Here is an 18,289-nt window from a genome sequence, read left to right on the forward strand (position 1 = left end):
TATTAAGTGGTCATCGTTCCCAGTGAGTCACCGTTTTCAGAAGAGGCATGTAGAGCTAGCGGCTGTATCTGTTCTTTCCGGGGACAACATTGCCCCTTCAGTTCGCCTTCCCTGTCCTCGGGGGCCACGCACAGGTTGCCCAGCCTGTCTTGGGTGGCGCTTCATTCTTCTCACCCAGCAAAGACCACAGGAGACTCCTCAGGGAGGATTTTCTTGTCTCAGCTGCTCTCCACAGGCATTTGGTTTTATTTGGGCATCCACAATGTACAGGCGTTTGCAATAAATGGTTTACATGTGCATTTCTGTACCTAAAACCCCAACCTCAGGAAGTCTTACTTCCAGAAAGGTTAATGCAGCAGTAGCTTCTTGAGAATGAAGTATGACTATTGCGGAATCAGCTTAGGGTTGTGATGTGGGCAAGTGCAACTCCAGCTGCTGCTGCGTCGTATGGTCACGTGTAGCAAAATCATGTATCACACGTGGAAGGCAAATCCTAGTCAGTCTTCTTCCTTGGGCTGAAGCATCCGCAAGGACTTGGTCTGGAATCTAAATTTTCAGGCCCCGTGTCCACGGCCTTAGGTGTGCTGGTCGGATTGTTATCTTCCCTCTTTCTTCACTTCTCCAACCAGCTGCCTCGTGCTTGATGACATCCAGCATCGACGAGGCCCAGCGCTAAAGCAGTGAGAGAGCTGAGCAAGGGTGATGGCATTATTAAGCTAAGAGAAAAAGACCATTTCCTGAGAAAGCGTTGAGCAATGACTAAAACCATAGGTTTAACTTACTGTACGGTTTCCTTTTTACCTTTCATTTGAAAGGGTTTCTTGTAAATTTATCCACTCGTTTTCCAAAGCGAATGTCATTGTGTGCCCGTCATCCCTGCTCTAGAGGATGTGTTCACGGGGGAGAGCAGGATGTGAGGAGCTGGCTACCGTGGCGCTGATGTTCCGCTGAGGAAGACAGGCGGGGATCATCTAAACAAGCACATCAGGTCACTGTAGGGAGTAATCCAGACCACACGGAAGGAGAGGGCAGTGGGTGGCCTGGGGCGATCTCTCTGAGCTCCATCAGTTGAGCCAGCCTTGCAGTGAACTAGGGCAGTGGTCGGCAAACTCCTTAGTCAACAGAGCCAAATATCAACAGTACAACGATTGAAATTTCTTTTGAGAGCCAAATTTTTTAAAACTTAAACTTCTTCTAACGCCACTTCTTCAAAATAGACTCGCCCGGGCCGTGGTATTTTGTGGAAGAGCCACACTCAAGGGGCCAAAGAGCCGCATGTGGCTCGCGAGCCACAGTTTGCCGACCACGGAACTAGGGGAAGCACATCCCAGAAAGGAGTGGAAGGGACGGCCTTGAGCTGAGAAGCAGCTGGGAAGTGTGTGAGGAGCAGAGGTAGTGTGGAGGGCATGAGGACCAGGAGAATGGACATGAGTGAGTAGAAACTAGGTCATGTACAGCGTTCCAGAGAAAGGCGAGTATTCTGAACTTCACTTTTAGAGAGATGGGAGCCATGTGAGGCTTTCAGCTGGGAGCCATGTGATCTGTGCAGAGAGCATGCTGGCTGCTTTGTGGAGAAGGGACGGCAGGGCAGGTGGGGAAGGGGGGTTAAGTGGTGCAGGAAGACCAGCTTGGAAGCTCCTGGGCAAACTAGGGGGAGCAGCAGCTCGGACCTGGGTCTGGCAGTGAAGAGGGAAAGGGTGAGTTATTTCATACATATGTAAGAGGTAAAATCAATAAGGCTTCTTCGTTTATTAAAAAAAATGTTTATCTACTTTCTGGTCCCCCTATTCAAATAAAGGTCTTGAGGCAGGAGCATCACCCTGTGCCTTCATGTATGGAACAGTGAGTGAGTGGTGCAGACTCACTGCACATGTATGGCATGAATGAATGAATGAATGGATGGATGAATGAATAAGTGAATAAGTCACAATCCCAGTTTGACTATCGACTGATGTTTAGTATGTATCAGACAGGAAGCGGGGCTGGGATCAGGTGGGGGACAAGTCGGGAGGCCCCGATTCACTCTGTGCTGAGGCTGAGACGCCTGCCAGTGACTGAGCTGGGCATGGAAGGTGGGGTCCTGGGATGGCAGCTGGCTGCAGGGGACACTCTGGGATACCCCCTTGTGCTGTGCCTATCTCCTGTCCTGGGTTTGAGCTCTCAGGCTGCAAGGCCAGATGACCTTGACCTTGTCAGACATCACAATAATAATTTGGAGGGATTGGAAATGACAGAGGTTTATTTGAACCTTTCAGCTCTTTGGATTTAAAGATTAAGGAGTGAAAGGGAATGGAAAACGGCAAATTGGAAAACCCTGGCAGGCTTCCCACCACGGGCTGCGATGTGTTTTTACTTTTGTGGTGTTTCTCAGTCTCCAATGGGGCTTTGCTTGCAGGAATCTCCTGGGTCCTTTCTTCCTGGAATAATGGGACCCTGAGCAGTGAATGGCTTATCATTCACCTGTGTATCCCTCAGTGTCTGTCAATGAGGCAATTCTGCTTCCATCTGAGAAGGTCCCAAATCCCTTAACCTGTCTAGCGCCACTGCTAAAATTGCATGGCCTTAGTTCTCAGGATGACACTAACCTGGTTACTCAGGCCCCAGGTGCCACGTTTGACCCTCTGAGGGGACAACTTCTGCTGGCCTCAGGTTGCCGAATCTTTGATATGGGCTCAGGGCTCAGAGCCAGAAGACCCACAAACCAGTCCTGCCTTTATAACTATAGCGACCCAAAATTGCGAATGTAAATAGAAATTTTAATATAAGAAATTTTAAAAACTAGGGCAAATTAATGAAATAAAAAAATCCTGCCTCTATAACAAACCATTTTTAACATTTTATGCTTTTCTTCTAGTTTTTTATTTATTTTTCATATAGTTATATTTTTTATAGTTTTATCATAGAGAATTTCATATGCAACTTTTTTTATTTTCAATGTTTCCAATCTGCTCTTTTTTATTGTTGTAAAAGACACATCGCATACAATTTTCTATCTTCCGCATTTTTAGGTGCACAGTTCAGTGGTGTCAAGTATAGTCACCCTATGGTGAAGTAGGTCTCCAGAACCTTTTCATCTTGCAATTCTGAAGCTCTTTACCCAGTAAATGACTCCCTTCCCCCCACCTCTCTGCCTCTGTTAACCGCCATTCTATTCTCTGCATCTTTTCTTTAACTTAACATCATATCATAAGCATTTTCTCATTTTACATTATTTTTCCAATGTGTATAATATCCCATAAAGAAGATGGACTATATTTAAGAAGACCTATTTTTTAGATATTAAGTTGCTTTCAATTTTTCCCGTTTAATGAATAATTTTGCAATAAATGTCTTTGTTCCTGCAGCTTCCCCCCCATATTTTGTTATATTTTCTTAGGCTGTATTCCCAGAGATGGAATTAATTTGATTTATAATGTGGAATCACTTTCTGAAAATGCTGTATCAATTCACAATTCCACCATCAAATTATAAGACTATTTCATTGCAGAGTCATCTCTAGCAAGCAAAACTCAAATACATTGCTAGTTAAGTTGAATAAACACATTGTTACTGTAAATTTGTTTAGTATACATTTTATTTCAACTAAGTATAATAATTTCTAATGATTGTTTACTACTTATTTATTTTTCCTATTTAATGATGTGCCTGTTTATGATTTTTTTTGCCTAATTATGAACTACTGGTATAATATTTTATGGACACGTTTTTGATATTGCAATTTATCCTAACCATATCATATTTGATGAAATTATTTTGCTAGTAGGTTATTATCTTCATTACTTTTTTGACATGTAGGATTTTGATTTTTTTTATGATGGCTGATGAGAGATGGGAGCCATGTGAGTTATTTTAAAAGGTTTTTATGATTCCTTTCACATTTAGAAATTCCTCAGAGGGCAAGAAAATATGTAATTACATTTTTTTCAGTTTTTCTATGGTATATTATTTATATTTAATTTTAATTATAGTGTGAGGTGACAGTTTAAATTGATCCCCATTGTTAATCAGTCATTCCATCATTGTGCATAATGTTCCTCTTCCTTTTGATTTATGGTGTGACTTCTGTATCATATATTAAATTCTTCTCTATATAATACAGTCGATTTTGCCTATCCTTCTGTGATTTTCTTATTCTCTTGCTTTGTGGTAAATGTGGCCTATATGATTTCTGCATTTTGGAATTTTATGAAATTTCTTTGTGGACTATTACATACTCAGTTTTTGTGACTGTTCAATAGCTGTTATTAAAGTTGTTAAAAAACTAGTGATATTATTTTTCTAATTTTATTTATTTTTAAATTAAATTAAATTTTATTTTTTCCATCACCATTTATCCTCTCTATTCCCTCTTCTACCTCTACCCCTCACCCCCAGTCACCACACTGTTGTCCGTCTATGAGTTCTCTCTCTCTTTTTTTTCTTTTTTGCTCAATTCCTCCACTAGCCCTCCACCAGAGCTGCTTGCCTACTTGCTGTCTATCAGTGAGTCTGTCTCTATTTTGCTTGGTACTTCCATTTGTTCCTTAAATTCCACATATGAAGAGAAAGACAAGTACCATAAAGACTAGCGTTGTTAAACTAGTATTCCTAGTTTCCTGAGCAATATATGTGTTTATCCGTCCATCCATTCAGATAGATATCTATGAATATAGCACACAGAATTAAATGTTATGCAAATATTCTATAGATTTGCTTATTTTTTGCTTAGTTTCTGGAAAATGAACATTGGCGTCTCACTGTGATGGGACATTGTCAACTTTTTGTTTTTGCTGCATTCTTGTCAGATTTTGTTTTATATGTATCTCAAAGGTATATTCTTAGGTGTATACAGTTTTTTCCACTGTGACATTTTCTTTGTGAATTGTTCCTTTATCAATATGAAGTGTGGCTCTTTTCCTTTGGTACATTTTCACAGTAGCTGCTGCTTTATTTGGTATCATTATTGCTTTGTTTGCCTGTTTTTGTTGAGCATTTTTCTGGCACAGATTTTCAGCCTTTCATTTCCAACTTTCCTTTGTGTTTTGCTTACCACCGTTGTCTCTGACAAACAGCATGCATCTGGAATGCATTATTGCTGTTTTATATTATCTGAGTGAGAGTCTTTGTCTTTTAATAGATGAATTTAATCCATTCAGTTTTGTTGTGTTTACGGGTCTGTCTGGGCTCTTTTTGTTGTTGCAATAGTATTTCCCAATTAATATGCTTTTATTGTTATTGTTTTTCACAATTCTTATTCTTTAGTTGGTTGATAATTTTTTGTTCATTTTCCCCGCCTGAGATTTGGAATTTATAATTAAAAATATATCCTTTTAATTTCCTGTTAAGATATGTATTAGTATCTCCCTGAAGCAAGACAAGAACTTTTGCACATTTTTTTATACCTCCTCTGCCCTCTCTCCTCCACACCTTTATTTTCCATGTAATATCATCTAGAGATTTTAATTTTAGATCATGGTTATTATTTATTTTTTATAATATTTTGCTAACACATCAGTTACTTTTACTCTTTCCCTACTTTGATTCTTGGAAATCACCTTTTTTGAATTTATTTTTCTTCCACCAGGCTAAGTAAATATTTCCTCAAAGTAAGTAATTTCTCCTTCTTTTGTTTTCTTGTCTTCAGTGCATCCAAGAGAATTATGACAGTACTTGATTTTCGTTGCTTTGAGGGCTTTATCCTCACATTGATGTTCTGAAATGACACCAGTTAAAATTTAAGAAGGCCCACATCTAGGCATATCTGAGAATGCAGGTTATCCTTTTGTTCTAGGAAACTTTCTTCTCACGTTATTTTAAAGTTTTCCTGCTTTCCATTGCCTTGATTTCCTCCTTCTGGAAACTCAATTACATAATGTTGAAAATTCTACACCTTTCTTCCATGTGTCTTAACTTTACTTTTGTACTTTCCATCCTTCTGTTTCTTTGTGAAGAGATCACTGTTTGATTGTCCAGCCCTCTAGTTTTCATGTAGCTATGTCCATTCTTCTGTTCAGTTGGTCTTTTAAAGTTTTGATGTTTAGAATTTTAAATTCTAAAATAAATAGTCGATTTTTGTTGAGTTGACCTATTTTCTCACAAACTCTTCATGTTTTTCAATTAAACGTTGTCAATCGACAGTTAACAATTGTTAATGTTGTATCCTCAAGTGGCAGTTTGATAGAATATGTGTCTGTCTTCAAAGAAAGTTTGATTTTCCGCAGATGTTCGGTGATTTTTGATTTTGTGCTGTTCTCTGAATTTGAGATGTTTCTGTTAGCCTATATGTGGATGCTGTCCTTGCTTGTCTAAGGGGCTCTGGGGTATGCCATGGAGCATTTTGGTCCAATAGCTGGTCTTGCAGCTCTGGAGGCCACCTCTTTCTTTTAGGAGTTCCCAGTTCACTTAGGAATTGCTTTACCCACTAAAATGCCCACACTAACTGCTATACACTGGGTGGTCTTGTTTGGCACCCCGATCTGTCAGTCATTGTCCCAGGCTCTCACTTTCCAGTACCAGTCATTCCATGTCATCTTTTGGACATTTATTTTCTTCTTCATGATGATTTCCTCTCTCCACTACCTCCTCTCACCTCAACCTTGTGGAATTCCTTATTGAAATTTATTGACCAAGGATATTTCTGATATTCTGTTATTACCATGGAAATATACATATATTTGTATATGTATTCTTAATATATATGTTGAATAAACATGAAGTTTGGTTTCTCAGCTCTGCCAAGTGAATTTCTAACAGGATATCCACTTTTTATCTATCAACATATGGTTTTCTCTTATGTGCTGTACCTGCCTCCTCCATTTTGTCTTTATGGGATTTTATTGAAATTTTTCCCCTTTAGTATTACTTTAGTGAGGTTTTGAGAGGAGGCAGATACAAACCATTCTGTTCAATATGCTATGTTTAATCAGAATGCTCTTGATCATTATTTTAATCCATTTATTAATTACATATGTTGGTACTTTATGTAGAATTTTAGCATCTCAAATCCTAGTGAGATTACAATTAAATCTTGGTTCTCTGTTCACTCCCATGTTGAAAAATTTGCTTCTCCACCCAACAACTCTTGCATGCTGATGCCTCTATGATCAGTCACACATCTCTCAGGCGACAAACAAAGCAGAGAATTCAGAGTATGAGTCAGTTTACTGCTGTTAACATCTCAAGATATTGTGCTATGAATATTTTCATGTTGTTTTTGATGCTTATTTTGAGCTCTTTTAATGATATTACATGGAAAAATTTTAAGTTTTTACTGTACATTTCATTTCCTTTTTGTTAAATTTTCATTTACATTTCATGCCCTTTTTGTTTTTAAAGTATTTATAGTTAAATAGTACATAAGATATGTACTGTATATAGTAAGGTTAAAACAGGGAATCATTTGGTGGTCGGGAATGGATTAATTCATTACATTATTTCTAATGGGAAAAAATGATTTGGTTTTCAAACAGCCTCACAATGAATTAAGTTCGAGAACAGAGGTTCCACTGTATTTTACTTTTGTGTTTTGAGAGTCAGTTTGGGTACCAGGTTTATGTTTACTGTACAATACAAGTGTAGTAGCTTTCCATCTATTTTTGTGTTATAATGGTTTGGCATTTCAATCATATGTAAATGTTTTAAAGAATTTAAAAAGAAAGTGTATAGGTGCAAAATCCTTGATGGGAAGCTATTAATACATTTCTCAATTTATATTTCAACTAGAGGCCCGGTACACGAAATTTGTGTGTATCCCTGAGCCCAGCCTGCACCCTCTCCAATCTGGGACCCCTTTGAGGGATGTCCGACTGCCCGTTTAGGCCCGATCCTAGTAGGATCGGGCCTAAACGGGCAGTCGGACATCCCTCTCACAATCCAGGACTGCTGGTTCCCAACTGCTCGCCTGCCTGCCTTCCTGATTGCCCCTAACCACTTCTGCCAGCCATCCTGATCATCCCCTAACCACTCCCCTGCCAGCCTGATTGATGCCTAACTGCTCCCCTGCCAGCCTGATTGCCCCTAACTGCCCCTCCACTGCAGGCCTGGTCACCCCTAACTGCCTTCCCCTGCAGGCCTGGTCACCCCTAACTGCCCTCCCCTGCAGGCCTGATTCCCCGCAACTGCCCTCCCCTGCAGACCTGGTCCCCACAACTGCTCTCCCCTGCAGGCCTGATTCCCCCCAACTGCCCTCCCCTGCAGACCTGGTCCCCACAACTGCTCTCCCCTGCAGGCCTGATTCCCCCCAACTGCCCCATCCTGCAGGCCTGGTCCCCACAACTGCTTTCCCCTGCAGGCATGATTCCCCCCAACTTCCCTCCTCTGCCTGCCTGGTCACCCCTAACTGTCCTCCCCTACAGGCTTGATCTCCCCCAACTGCCCTCCCTTGCAGGCCTGATCCCTCCCAACTGCCCTCCCCTGCTGGTCATCTTGTGGTGGCCATCTTGTGTCCACATGGGGGCAGCCATCTTGTGTGTTGGCGTGACAGTCAATTTGCATATTACTCTTTTATTAGATAGGATTATTATTCTATGGTGGTTTTCTTTTATATGTGGATCAACTTTCAAAGTTTACATTTTTCGGGAAGTCATCCCCCCTCACTGAGTTTTTCAGGTTTAATTAGTATATAATTGTGCATGACTTTTTTCTATTTGTTTTTTATTGGATCTGTCAAGACTTTATCTTGTTTGTTTGCCTTATTGTTGTTATTGTTTACCCCATAAAATAACTTGAAACTTTTTATCAATTATAAACCCTAAAGTAGAAATCATATTTCTCTTAGTGTTGTTAAAATCACCTTTTCACTAAAATCTTAAACTGACTGCATTACTTTATAGACTCTCAATATACTGATTTCTTCTAACTTACAGTTAGCTAGCATATTTTTTAAATTAATAAAAGTAAAGATCCAGTTTCAGATTACTCCAATGATTACTCAGGGAGAGGGAAATTTGTTTTGTGGGGAGAATATTAAAACTTGGTCCCTTTGGCACAGTGTTAACCACGATAAATGGATACACTAAGTTTGGTTAATTTTTTTTATTAACAAGCTGGAGGTTAAAGAGAAAAGATACCTTAATGCAGTAGTTCCCAAACTTGGCTACACATTGGCATCATCTGGGGAACTATAAAAATTCCGATGCCCATGTTGCACCCCAGACCAATTACATCACAGTATCTGGGGGTGGAAGGCATCAGTACTGTCTTATGTTCCCCAAGTGGTTGCCATGGCAACAAAGTCTGGGACCCCTGCCCTGCAGCCTTGTGTTTTCAAAGTGTGGTCTCTGACCAACAGTGACTTCTTGGAGCTGGTGAGAAATGCAGAATCTCAGGCCCCCCCAGCCCCACGGAGTCATCATCTAATGTAAACAAATCCCAGGCGAAGGTCTCTAAAGCAAGTGTAGCAAACTCGGCCCTCAGTCTACTTGTTTGAGTAACATTTGACCGTAATACAGCCGTAGCCATGCGTTCACATATCTTTTACAGCGGAGTGGGTAGTTGTGAGGCCACCTAAAATATGTACTATCTGCTCATTTACTGAAAAACTTTGCAAAGCTTTTCAGCCTCCATGGCTCATTAGAATCACCTCAGAGCCTTCACACCCTGGGCCTGGGAGCCCAGGCCTATGGAGTCAGAAGAGGGGAGTTGAGACCAGGTACCAGTAATTCTTAGAGTTCCCAGGTGATTTAAATGTACAACCAAGGGTTAGCACCTCTGCCCTAAACGTTCAAAGAGAAAATGTAGATGTATTTTTATAAAAAATCCCTTTTCATGTTGGAAGCAGCCATTTTTGAATACTGAATAAAAATAAAACAATGATGGAAAGATATACTATATTTGACCATCAATAAACTTTAGAATTTGAAAAGAAAAATTCACTTTAAGCAAACTTTTAGACTTAAAAAACCCACACCTAAGCAAAATTAAAAGAATGACAACCCGTGGGAGATGATATATAACATATAATATCCTCATTTTAAAAGAGCTCAAATATATTAATAAGAAAAGATGGACACAAAGGTACACTGGCAAAAGCCACTTTATTTTAAAAATAAGATACAATGACCTAATAATTACATGAAAAATAATTAAATTTATTAACATAGGAGAGCAAAATAAAATAGCAATGAGCCCCTATTTGGGGTTGGAGCTTATCAAACAGGGACTCTTATATTCTCTCCGTCCTTCCTTTTTTTTTTCTTTTTTTAACCACAATAGTGTGTACAGTGGGATGTGGGCAAGGGCATTTATATACTGAGAGAAATGCAAAGTGTTAGGAGAGTTAGAAGTGCTTGATGATGGGCAGCTGGTCAGTGTCTGTGCCAGGGCAGTTGATTACAAGCTTGGGCTTTGTGGAGACAGATTTGGGTTGAAATCGGGCTCTGTTGCTTACAAATTCTGTTCTGGACACTCTAGTCTGTTTATCTTTAACTATTGTCTTCTTCTTCTGTCCTATGGGTTAAATAAGATACAGTTAAAGGTTTGGCGTGTGGGGAATAATTAATAATAGTACACTTCAGTCGTAATTGATTGTCAACATCATCATTTCACCAATAATTTAAAATTACAATAACACTCTATACCGTGTATGTGTGTTTCTATTCGTCTTGTTGGCTTTTCTGTTTTAGTTATATAGATTCCTATGATGACATTACCATTTACTGAGTACTGCCAATGTGCCCTCCTGTATATTGAGAATACTTAGTTTCTGATATATAATCTCCAGAGTAGTTTCTTTTTTGTTGTTAATCCTCACCCAAGGATATTTTTCCCATTGATTTTTAGAGCGAGTAGAAGGCAAGGAAGGAAGTGGAGAGCAAGAGAGGGAAACATTGATGTGATGAGAGAAACACATTGTTTGGTTGCCTCCCACACAATGCCCCGCCTGGGCCGGGGATCAAAACTGTAACCCTTCACTGGCAATCAAACCCACGACCCTTGGGTGTGCAGGCCGATGCTCCAACCACTGAGCAACACCGGCCAGGGCTTCAGGGTAGGTTTTAATGGTCATCTGTAGCCACGAGAGAAGAAGGAAACTAGGTATGGAGCCCGGCTGCACCAGAGGCCTCAGCCCCTCCCGGGGGGAGCTCTGCAGCTCCGTGGCTCTCAGAGTTGCCCCAATTTGAGGCAAGGCAGCAGGCCTTTGTCCCCACATCTACCATGTTGGGGGCCACCTCTGGCAGGGGTGTAACCTTGGGCTAGGTCACTCTTCAGGAGCTAGGATGAGTAAAGATGCCTGAAGAAGGACCTGCTCTGCTCTATACCCCACAACAGCTCCTGAGCCACAGCTCCTGAGCGCTGTTCATTTAACATCGTCGCGCTCATGAGATGCTAGTGTTTCGCTTAGGATTCTTATACTTAGTCAGTGTAATGAAGGTGTCTTTTTTTAATTTTTTTAAATGTGTGGGCTACCTATGTTCAGCTAATTAATACCAGCTTCCTAAACCAATCTAGAGTATAGAAAAGAGAAGAAAAATCAATTTTTATTACTATATAATAAAAATTGATTATGGCATCAAAGACCATGTAAGGAAGTTTACTATCTTTTGACTCTATTTCTTGACTGATTGAAAGAACTCACTTGTAAAACCACCTGGACCTGGTGCCTTTGGTGGAGGTGGAGCCATAATTCATCTTTTTTGGTAGAAACGCATTTTGTTCACCACTCTGTAATAGCCATTTTCTGTTTCCCTGGAAGGTCATCGTACTTCAGAGGTTTTGAATTATATGGGATCAAGAATAAGAATATAGTTCTATAGAGCGGAGAGGATGAATAATTTGTTACTGAGGCATTGACCATCCTACCCCTCTCTTCTCCTGGCCTCCTGTATGCAATCGGAGTTGCTGTCCCTACCCCTCCGGGCCCTCTCTGGGTGCCGAGGAGTGACCAGTGGTTACGGCTGTTGTTGGTTAGGCTGCTTTATATTTCCTAAGAGCACGGCCCTGACCTTGATCTCTTGGCTTTCCCCTTCAGTAAGCAAGGTGTAGCTCGGATGCAGAGTATCTAACCTTTAGCTCTGCCATCTAACTCATCCTCGAGTCTGATGTATTCATTCAAGTCAAGCTGGTGTTTGTTGAGCACCCACCTCACGCCAGGCACTATTTTAGGCATGTGACGTACAGCCACGAACAAACCAGACATGTCACTCCCCTAGCGGAGCTGATGCTAGAGCCAAGTAGAAAGGATGCAAATTACATGAAAGATGCATGTGCTTTATACTGAGGAGAGAAGAACAGCAGGCGAGAGGAGTAAAGTAATAGGGTGTTGCTAGAGGAAGTGGGCTCTTGTACGGTTTCCTGGGCAAAGAATTTCAGGGACACTCACGTAGGAGGAGTTTAGCCTTAGTGGCAAGATTTATTAGAGCGAAAGTGACGGGCCACAGAACACTTTCTGGGAGGCAGAGAGAGTGGGCAGGCTGCAGGGTAGCAGCTGCCCCGAGGTCCCGAAGCCTCCATTCATTTCCTTGGGCTTGCGAAAGAGCGGGCTTTCTTTCAAACTATCCGGTCTCCTTCCTGGCTTTTCACAGCTTGTGCTGGTGCTCTCCCCTACCTGGTCTCTTTCCTGGATTTCCTGGGGGCTGTGTTCCTCTCCACTCCATCCTTCCCCAGACTTTCCCAGGCTAGTGCCCTGCTCCTTCTCGGTCACCATTTGGCTTCTACTGCGCATGTGCTTTATAAAAGGAATTTCCCCTCCCCATCTCCCCCTCCCCCATTCATCCAGCAGAAAGATGCCATTTACCTGCCATCACCCCAACCCCCCAAAGGCTATAAAGCTGTCTGCCCTGCCTAGTTGACAAGAGAGGATGTTGTCCTAAAAGATGCTGGTGACTCGCCAGGGAGACTGTGAAACTGCTGTTTCCCGACTTTATCAGACTTAGTCTGCTCTCTTCTTTCCTTAATAACTAACTGTCGACTCTGACAGGAGGGAGAGCGAGGGGAGAGCTCCAGTTCTGGACACAGTGACCAGGGAAGGTCTCACTGAGACAGTGACACGAGTGAACACCTGCAGGAGGTGAGGGGGCACATCGTGCGCCCATCTGGGCAAGAGTGGTCAGGCAGAGAGGATGGCATGTGCAGAGGCCCTGAGGCAGGAGCATGCTGCGCAGCCAAGGTCACCTAAGAAGACGCCAGACCAGAGTGAAAGTGGGAGGAGGACAAGGAGGCCAAAAGCAAATGGGGTGCCTTGCTTTAGGTCCTGGAAGGACTTGGACTTTGCGTGAAACGGGGCATTGGAGGATTTGGAGCGGAGGCGTGACATCATCCATTCCACCTTCTCACAGCCCACTCTGGCTGCTGTGCTGGGAACAGACCTCCAGGGCTCCAGGCAGGAAGCAGCAAGGGGCTGTTGTGAACTGTGCCTGAAAGATACGCGCTTGAGACCACCACTTCTCCTGAGAGTCTGGCTTCCTCAGGGATAAAACACAGACTAAAACCTAATTTTGAACTTGGTTAACTCATTTGTGTTCATGAAACCCTATGCCATGGATGTGATCAGCACGGGCCTTCAAATAGGCACAGCCCACTGCCGTCCCATCCCTGAGGACGCTGCTCCTGCTCCCCCGGTCCCTCTGCGGGGGCATTGCTCTCCGGTTTCCTCCCGGGGATGACTGTTCTCCTGAGAGCCAGCTTGTTTTCCTCTTTTATGCATTATTCATCTTATTGTGTCTCCCTGCTTGCTTTTGTTGGCAAACGGTTTACCTCTAGCAAGAGTACAGGGCCATGTGGCTGCTGCATTCATTTGTTCCTACCCTTATTTTCATATACCTCATCGAAAAGGAAAGCTTTTATTCTCGTTTACTTTTGTGAGTCACTTTATAGAGTGGTGAGCTACAAACAAGCAATACAGGATGCAAATGCATCGCTTGAAGATAAGAAGAAAGAAATCTAGTTTGAAGTTTATGTCATCTGTATTCTATTTTTGTTTCCATGAGTGGAAAAATATATATGCATGCACACACGGGATTTTCAGAATGAAACCGTCAGTGGCTAATGCATTACTGAAGAATCCTCATGTCCTTGACTGGTTTCAGTGTTGCCAGTCGATCTCTACCCAGAGTTTCTAAATTTATTATTTTCTCTCCCAGCAACACACGTCAGTGGTGCTGTAGTGAGGTCAGTCATTAGGACCAACAGGACAATTTGATAAAAATACACTTTCTAGCCCCCGCGACTCATTCTGACTAAGTAAGGGTTGAAAACTTCTTTGAAAATACTTCCGCACAAACAATGTATTTTCTGAGACCTTGGGTATTTGAAAGTATCTTTTTGTTGCCTTTACTGTTGAACAACTACTTTGCTGGGTGTACACATCCGGGTCTGACGCTTCTGGTCCTGAAATTCAGAGTGCTGCTTGAGTGTCATTTAAGGCTTACAGTGCACAACGTAATTTTAGTTGCATTAATGGTAACCCTCTGCCCACCCTGACACTTCATTTTTTGCTTTATTTTAATACTTGATATTTACAGGAAACAAAGTCATACTTCACAGCATTGGTTTCTAAGAGCTGGCCACCCGTTTTCCCTTTGAAGCCCGCATCATTTTTTTCATATCTAGAAAGTACGTTCCTATTATGTCTTGTCCGAACTGATGATCTCACCTGCACTTCCCTCTGGAACACATTTTATTCACAGGTTGGATCTCTGTGATCTTCTCTCCATTTATCTTTTCTTAAGCGTCATGTTTTTCCTCCCCGTCCCCATTGTCCCTGTTTCTGGGATGACGTCTCGGTTTTGTCCTCCGCGTTGAGCTCAGTTCTCAGCAGAGTTATGCCAGCCTTTCATCAGTGTGGCTCGGACTCCGCTTTGGACTCCCAAGTCTTCATTTCATCAACGCCCTTCTCATCTCTGCACTTTCTTGTTAAAAAAAAACAATATAAACATCATCTTGATATATAAAAAGCCAGGGGCCATCGTGACTGAAACAACCGGATGGACAACCGAACACAGACTGTGTGGGGTGACAAGGCCGGAAGGGGGGTTAGTGAGGGACGACCAAACGACTGAACAGCAGGCTGTGTGGGGCAACCAGGCTGGCAGGGGGGGCAGTTGGGGGCGACCAGGCCAGCAGGGGGGGGCAGTTGGGGGCAACCAGGCTGGCAGGGGGGGCAGTTGGGGGCGACCAGGCCAGCAGGGGGGGGGCAGTTGGGGGCAACCAGGTTGGCGGGGGGGGCAGTTGGGGGTGATCAGGCTGGCAGAGGGGACAGTTAGGGGTGATCAGGCAGGCAAGCGGTTAGGAGCCAGCAGTCCCAGATTGTGAGAGGGATTGGGCCTAAACCAGCAGTCAGACATTCCCTGAAGGGTCCCAGATTGGAGAGGGTGCAGGCTGGGCTGAGGGGAACACCCCCCCATCCACAAATTTCGTGCACTGGGCCTCTAGTTTAAAATAGGAGGCGATTTTTTTCTGAAAAAATCTTTTGTTCGTGAAGGGGAATCCTAGTCAGATGAGAAATTTTCCCTTTGAGCTATTGTCCTTTCTTCCCTTTTGTGCAGTAGGAACCCCTCCACGCCCATGGACTTTAAATGAGCTTTTCCTTGGCACCTTTGCCTGAACAAGGAGTAATCTAACTGGGCCCAATGGGAGCTGTTTAGGGGGAACTTCCGGTCTGTCCTCTTTCTTTGATTCATCCTGGGTGTCTAGTGACTCACTACCACTCCTTCCCATCACTGTGCATTAGATGCCCCCTTACTGCCTCACATATGGGGCAGAAAAAGCCTCCCACTGTCAACAACTTAGCTCACTCGGCGCTCAGCAGCACACGGCACTTCAAGGCACTGAATAAAATGCTTTAGGGAAATCTGCTAAAGAAAACCCTCTTGGGAGAGGATGTGACCTTGAAAATGTCTCAAACCCTTGGCCACCAGTAAGCCAGTCTCTTGCACGTAGGCCAAGCATTAAAACCCATCAGGGACTCAGAATGTTTCTGACTCACAAGTCTGATCTCAGTGGAAATATATATTCACACTTGGCCAGCAAAACACAACAGTAATTTGAATTTTCTTTAATCCTTGGTTGTATTTCTTTCCCCTGTCTCCTCTCTCTTCTGCCACCTGGAAACACTGGCTCTTTCTCGATCCAAGAAAGGTTGCTGATTTAGAAAGGAGGAACGTTTATCTTGATACTTGGTAGAAGTTGAATTATAGACTTTTGAATCCTGAAGTTATGGGGTGTGCGAGCTTAGAAAACCGACAATGCAGTGGGCAGTATTCTTCATTTTATCAGGACGAAGACTTTAGAAATCCATCAAAGACATCAGGTTATCAGATTTGTTCCTAATTTGCTCTTAGCATAAGGGTTCCGAGGGTTACGCTGAGCTATTCCCAGTCATTTTCAGAGACAAAAATCCTCTCCGGCAACGAGGTAACTTTGAAACACTGCCTCAGATGGACACGCGAGAGACCTCCTTAAACGGGCTCTCCCCGCCAGACCTTCCTTCGCAGTGGCTCCAAACAGCTTCTTTTAATGAGTCAGTTCAGCAGCTGAGATTAAACCAGTGAAGAATCGGGATGAAGGACTATGTCCAAAGTACAGGCAGTTGAATCTTCTGCAAGGACTTCATCTCCCTTCACCCCTGACAGCTGTAAATCACACGGTGCGAACATTACCACCCACTGAAAATAATGCATCTCTATTTCATTTCTCTTTCCAGGTTTGAGATTTTTAAGAGCTCTCAGACTGATCCAGTTTTCAGAAATTTTGCAGTTTCTGAATATCCTTAAGACAAGGTAAGATGTTCTTTGCTCATTCCAGTCCCCAAAGGGAAGTTGTAAATATCAGGTGTGTTTCGCTTTCATCATGATAATGTTAAAGTTCCATTATTCACAGCAAGAGTGACGTGCCCCAGAGATCTGGAGTAGGGCTTGGGGTGCTCTCTTCAGCAGGGCCAGGGACTCCATGGTAAAGAGAGGAACAGCTGTGCCTGTGTCCCCAGTTTTGGGACTTCGCGGGTGGCTTGAAAATCAGGAAATGAGCCCAGCATCACGGGGAGAGGGGCGCAGCAGGTGAGAGATGCATCTGCTCATTGATTCGGAAGTCCTCGCTCCCAGCTCTAAATCACCCCTTTATTACATCACTACATAAGAAATTGAACCTGGCCGTAAAAGCAATAGAAGCAATGCTTTTGGAGAGGCAATCACAAACCTCATATGGCAAACAGAAAATCATTTCATTTCCAAGTACATTTCAGATGTTCATTTTATAGCCAGCGTAGCCCCTGGGGCTGGCGCTGTGAATTGCCTTTTGGGGAATACCTGAACACCTCCTGCAAATGCACCACGGCTGCTCCTGTTATGATCTGGGAAACTCCACTGGACCAGGAGGAAACATCCCCCGAGGTCCCTTTCCTGATGACCTGCACGTTCCCAGGGCTGGCCTGAACCCAGGGCTGTCTTGATGAATAAACGAATAAAAGAAGTTAGACGTACTCTAATGGAGAGTAAGTGCAGGCCATAAATTTCTCTTAGAGGAAATTACACTTTAAGAAGCTCACTGCCAATGTTCCATTTCCTCTCAACGTGTTTGATGAACGATTAGACACAGGGCCCCTCTGTGATGTGTAATGAACACACCTGCATTTGGGGGGCCTTGGATTTGGCAGCGTTTTCTGGGTCTCAACTTCCACATTTGTCACGTCCAACAAATGTGCCAGGCTACTAGCTTTCTTTTTGGGTCTTGTTTGTTTATTTTGGTTTAAGTCCACACTGATTTCCCCTCCCTCCATATTCATCTGTGGGAATGCGAAGTCAATCCACTTCCTCTCAGCCAAGCTAGAGTGAGCATCTAATCTAATGCCTTAGAAGTCTCCTATAGTGCATCCCACCATCCTACACTTCATACCCCACACTCCGCCCTCCAGTGAAGAGGATGGAATATTACTGACTTAGAGTGAATATTGCCCATCGTCGTAATTCCTCGGAGGAACAATAACCCTGATTTGCACCTTCTTCTGGCTCTTCTATGCAATGGACACTAATGACTCTTGAAATTGAAATTATGAACATCTCCAGCAGTCCCCGCTGTGCACCTACACCGGGCTTGCTCCACTGGACTGCCTTTTAGGGGGAGTCGGTGCTGATCACAGGGGCTGTACGTGGAGAGGGCTGTTTTTCCTAGAGGGGACAGTGTCGGGTGGAGCCATCCACACTCTAACATGGCACAGTGTCTCCTCTCCTTGTCTCACAACCACCTCATCCGTTTGGCAGTTTTAACCCTCTGACACCAGCATTTTGAGATGGTGTCATTACCCCGAGGGAGACCATACCGTGGGGAGAGTTGTGTTCTCACCATCCTTGTAGTAGCGGCTCCTTTTCTGCATGTGGAG

At 43.2% G+C, this 18,289-nt stretch overlaps 1 protein-coding gene across 21 annotated transcripts in view; it reads left to right on the plus strand.

The window, feature by feature from the left end:
- Positions 1-18,289, plus strand: part of KCNMA1 (potassium calcium-activated channel subfamily M alpha 1) — a gene marked incomplete at both ends in the record, with an annotated part of 694,964 nt that overhangs the window by 442,342 nt on the left and 234,333 nt on the right. For all 21 annotated transcript variants that reach the window (XM_079794081.1, XM_079794087.1, XM_079794070.1 and 18 more), the window contains one exon: positions 16,619-16,694. In XM_079794081.1, the coding sequence (XP_079650207.1) occupies positions 16,619-16,694 (76 nt within the window). The remainder of the gene's footprint in view (positions 1-16,618; positions 16,695-18,289) is intronic.

This window comes from Cnephaeus nilssonii (assembly GCF_951640355.1).
Source record: "Cnephaeus nilssonii genome assembly, chromosome: 16".
Taxonomy (NCBI): domain Eukaryota; kingdom Metazoa; phylum Chordata; class Mammalia; order Chiroptera; family Vespertilionidae; genus Cnephaeus; species Cnephaeus nilssonii.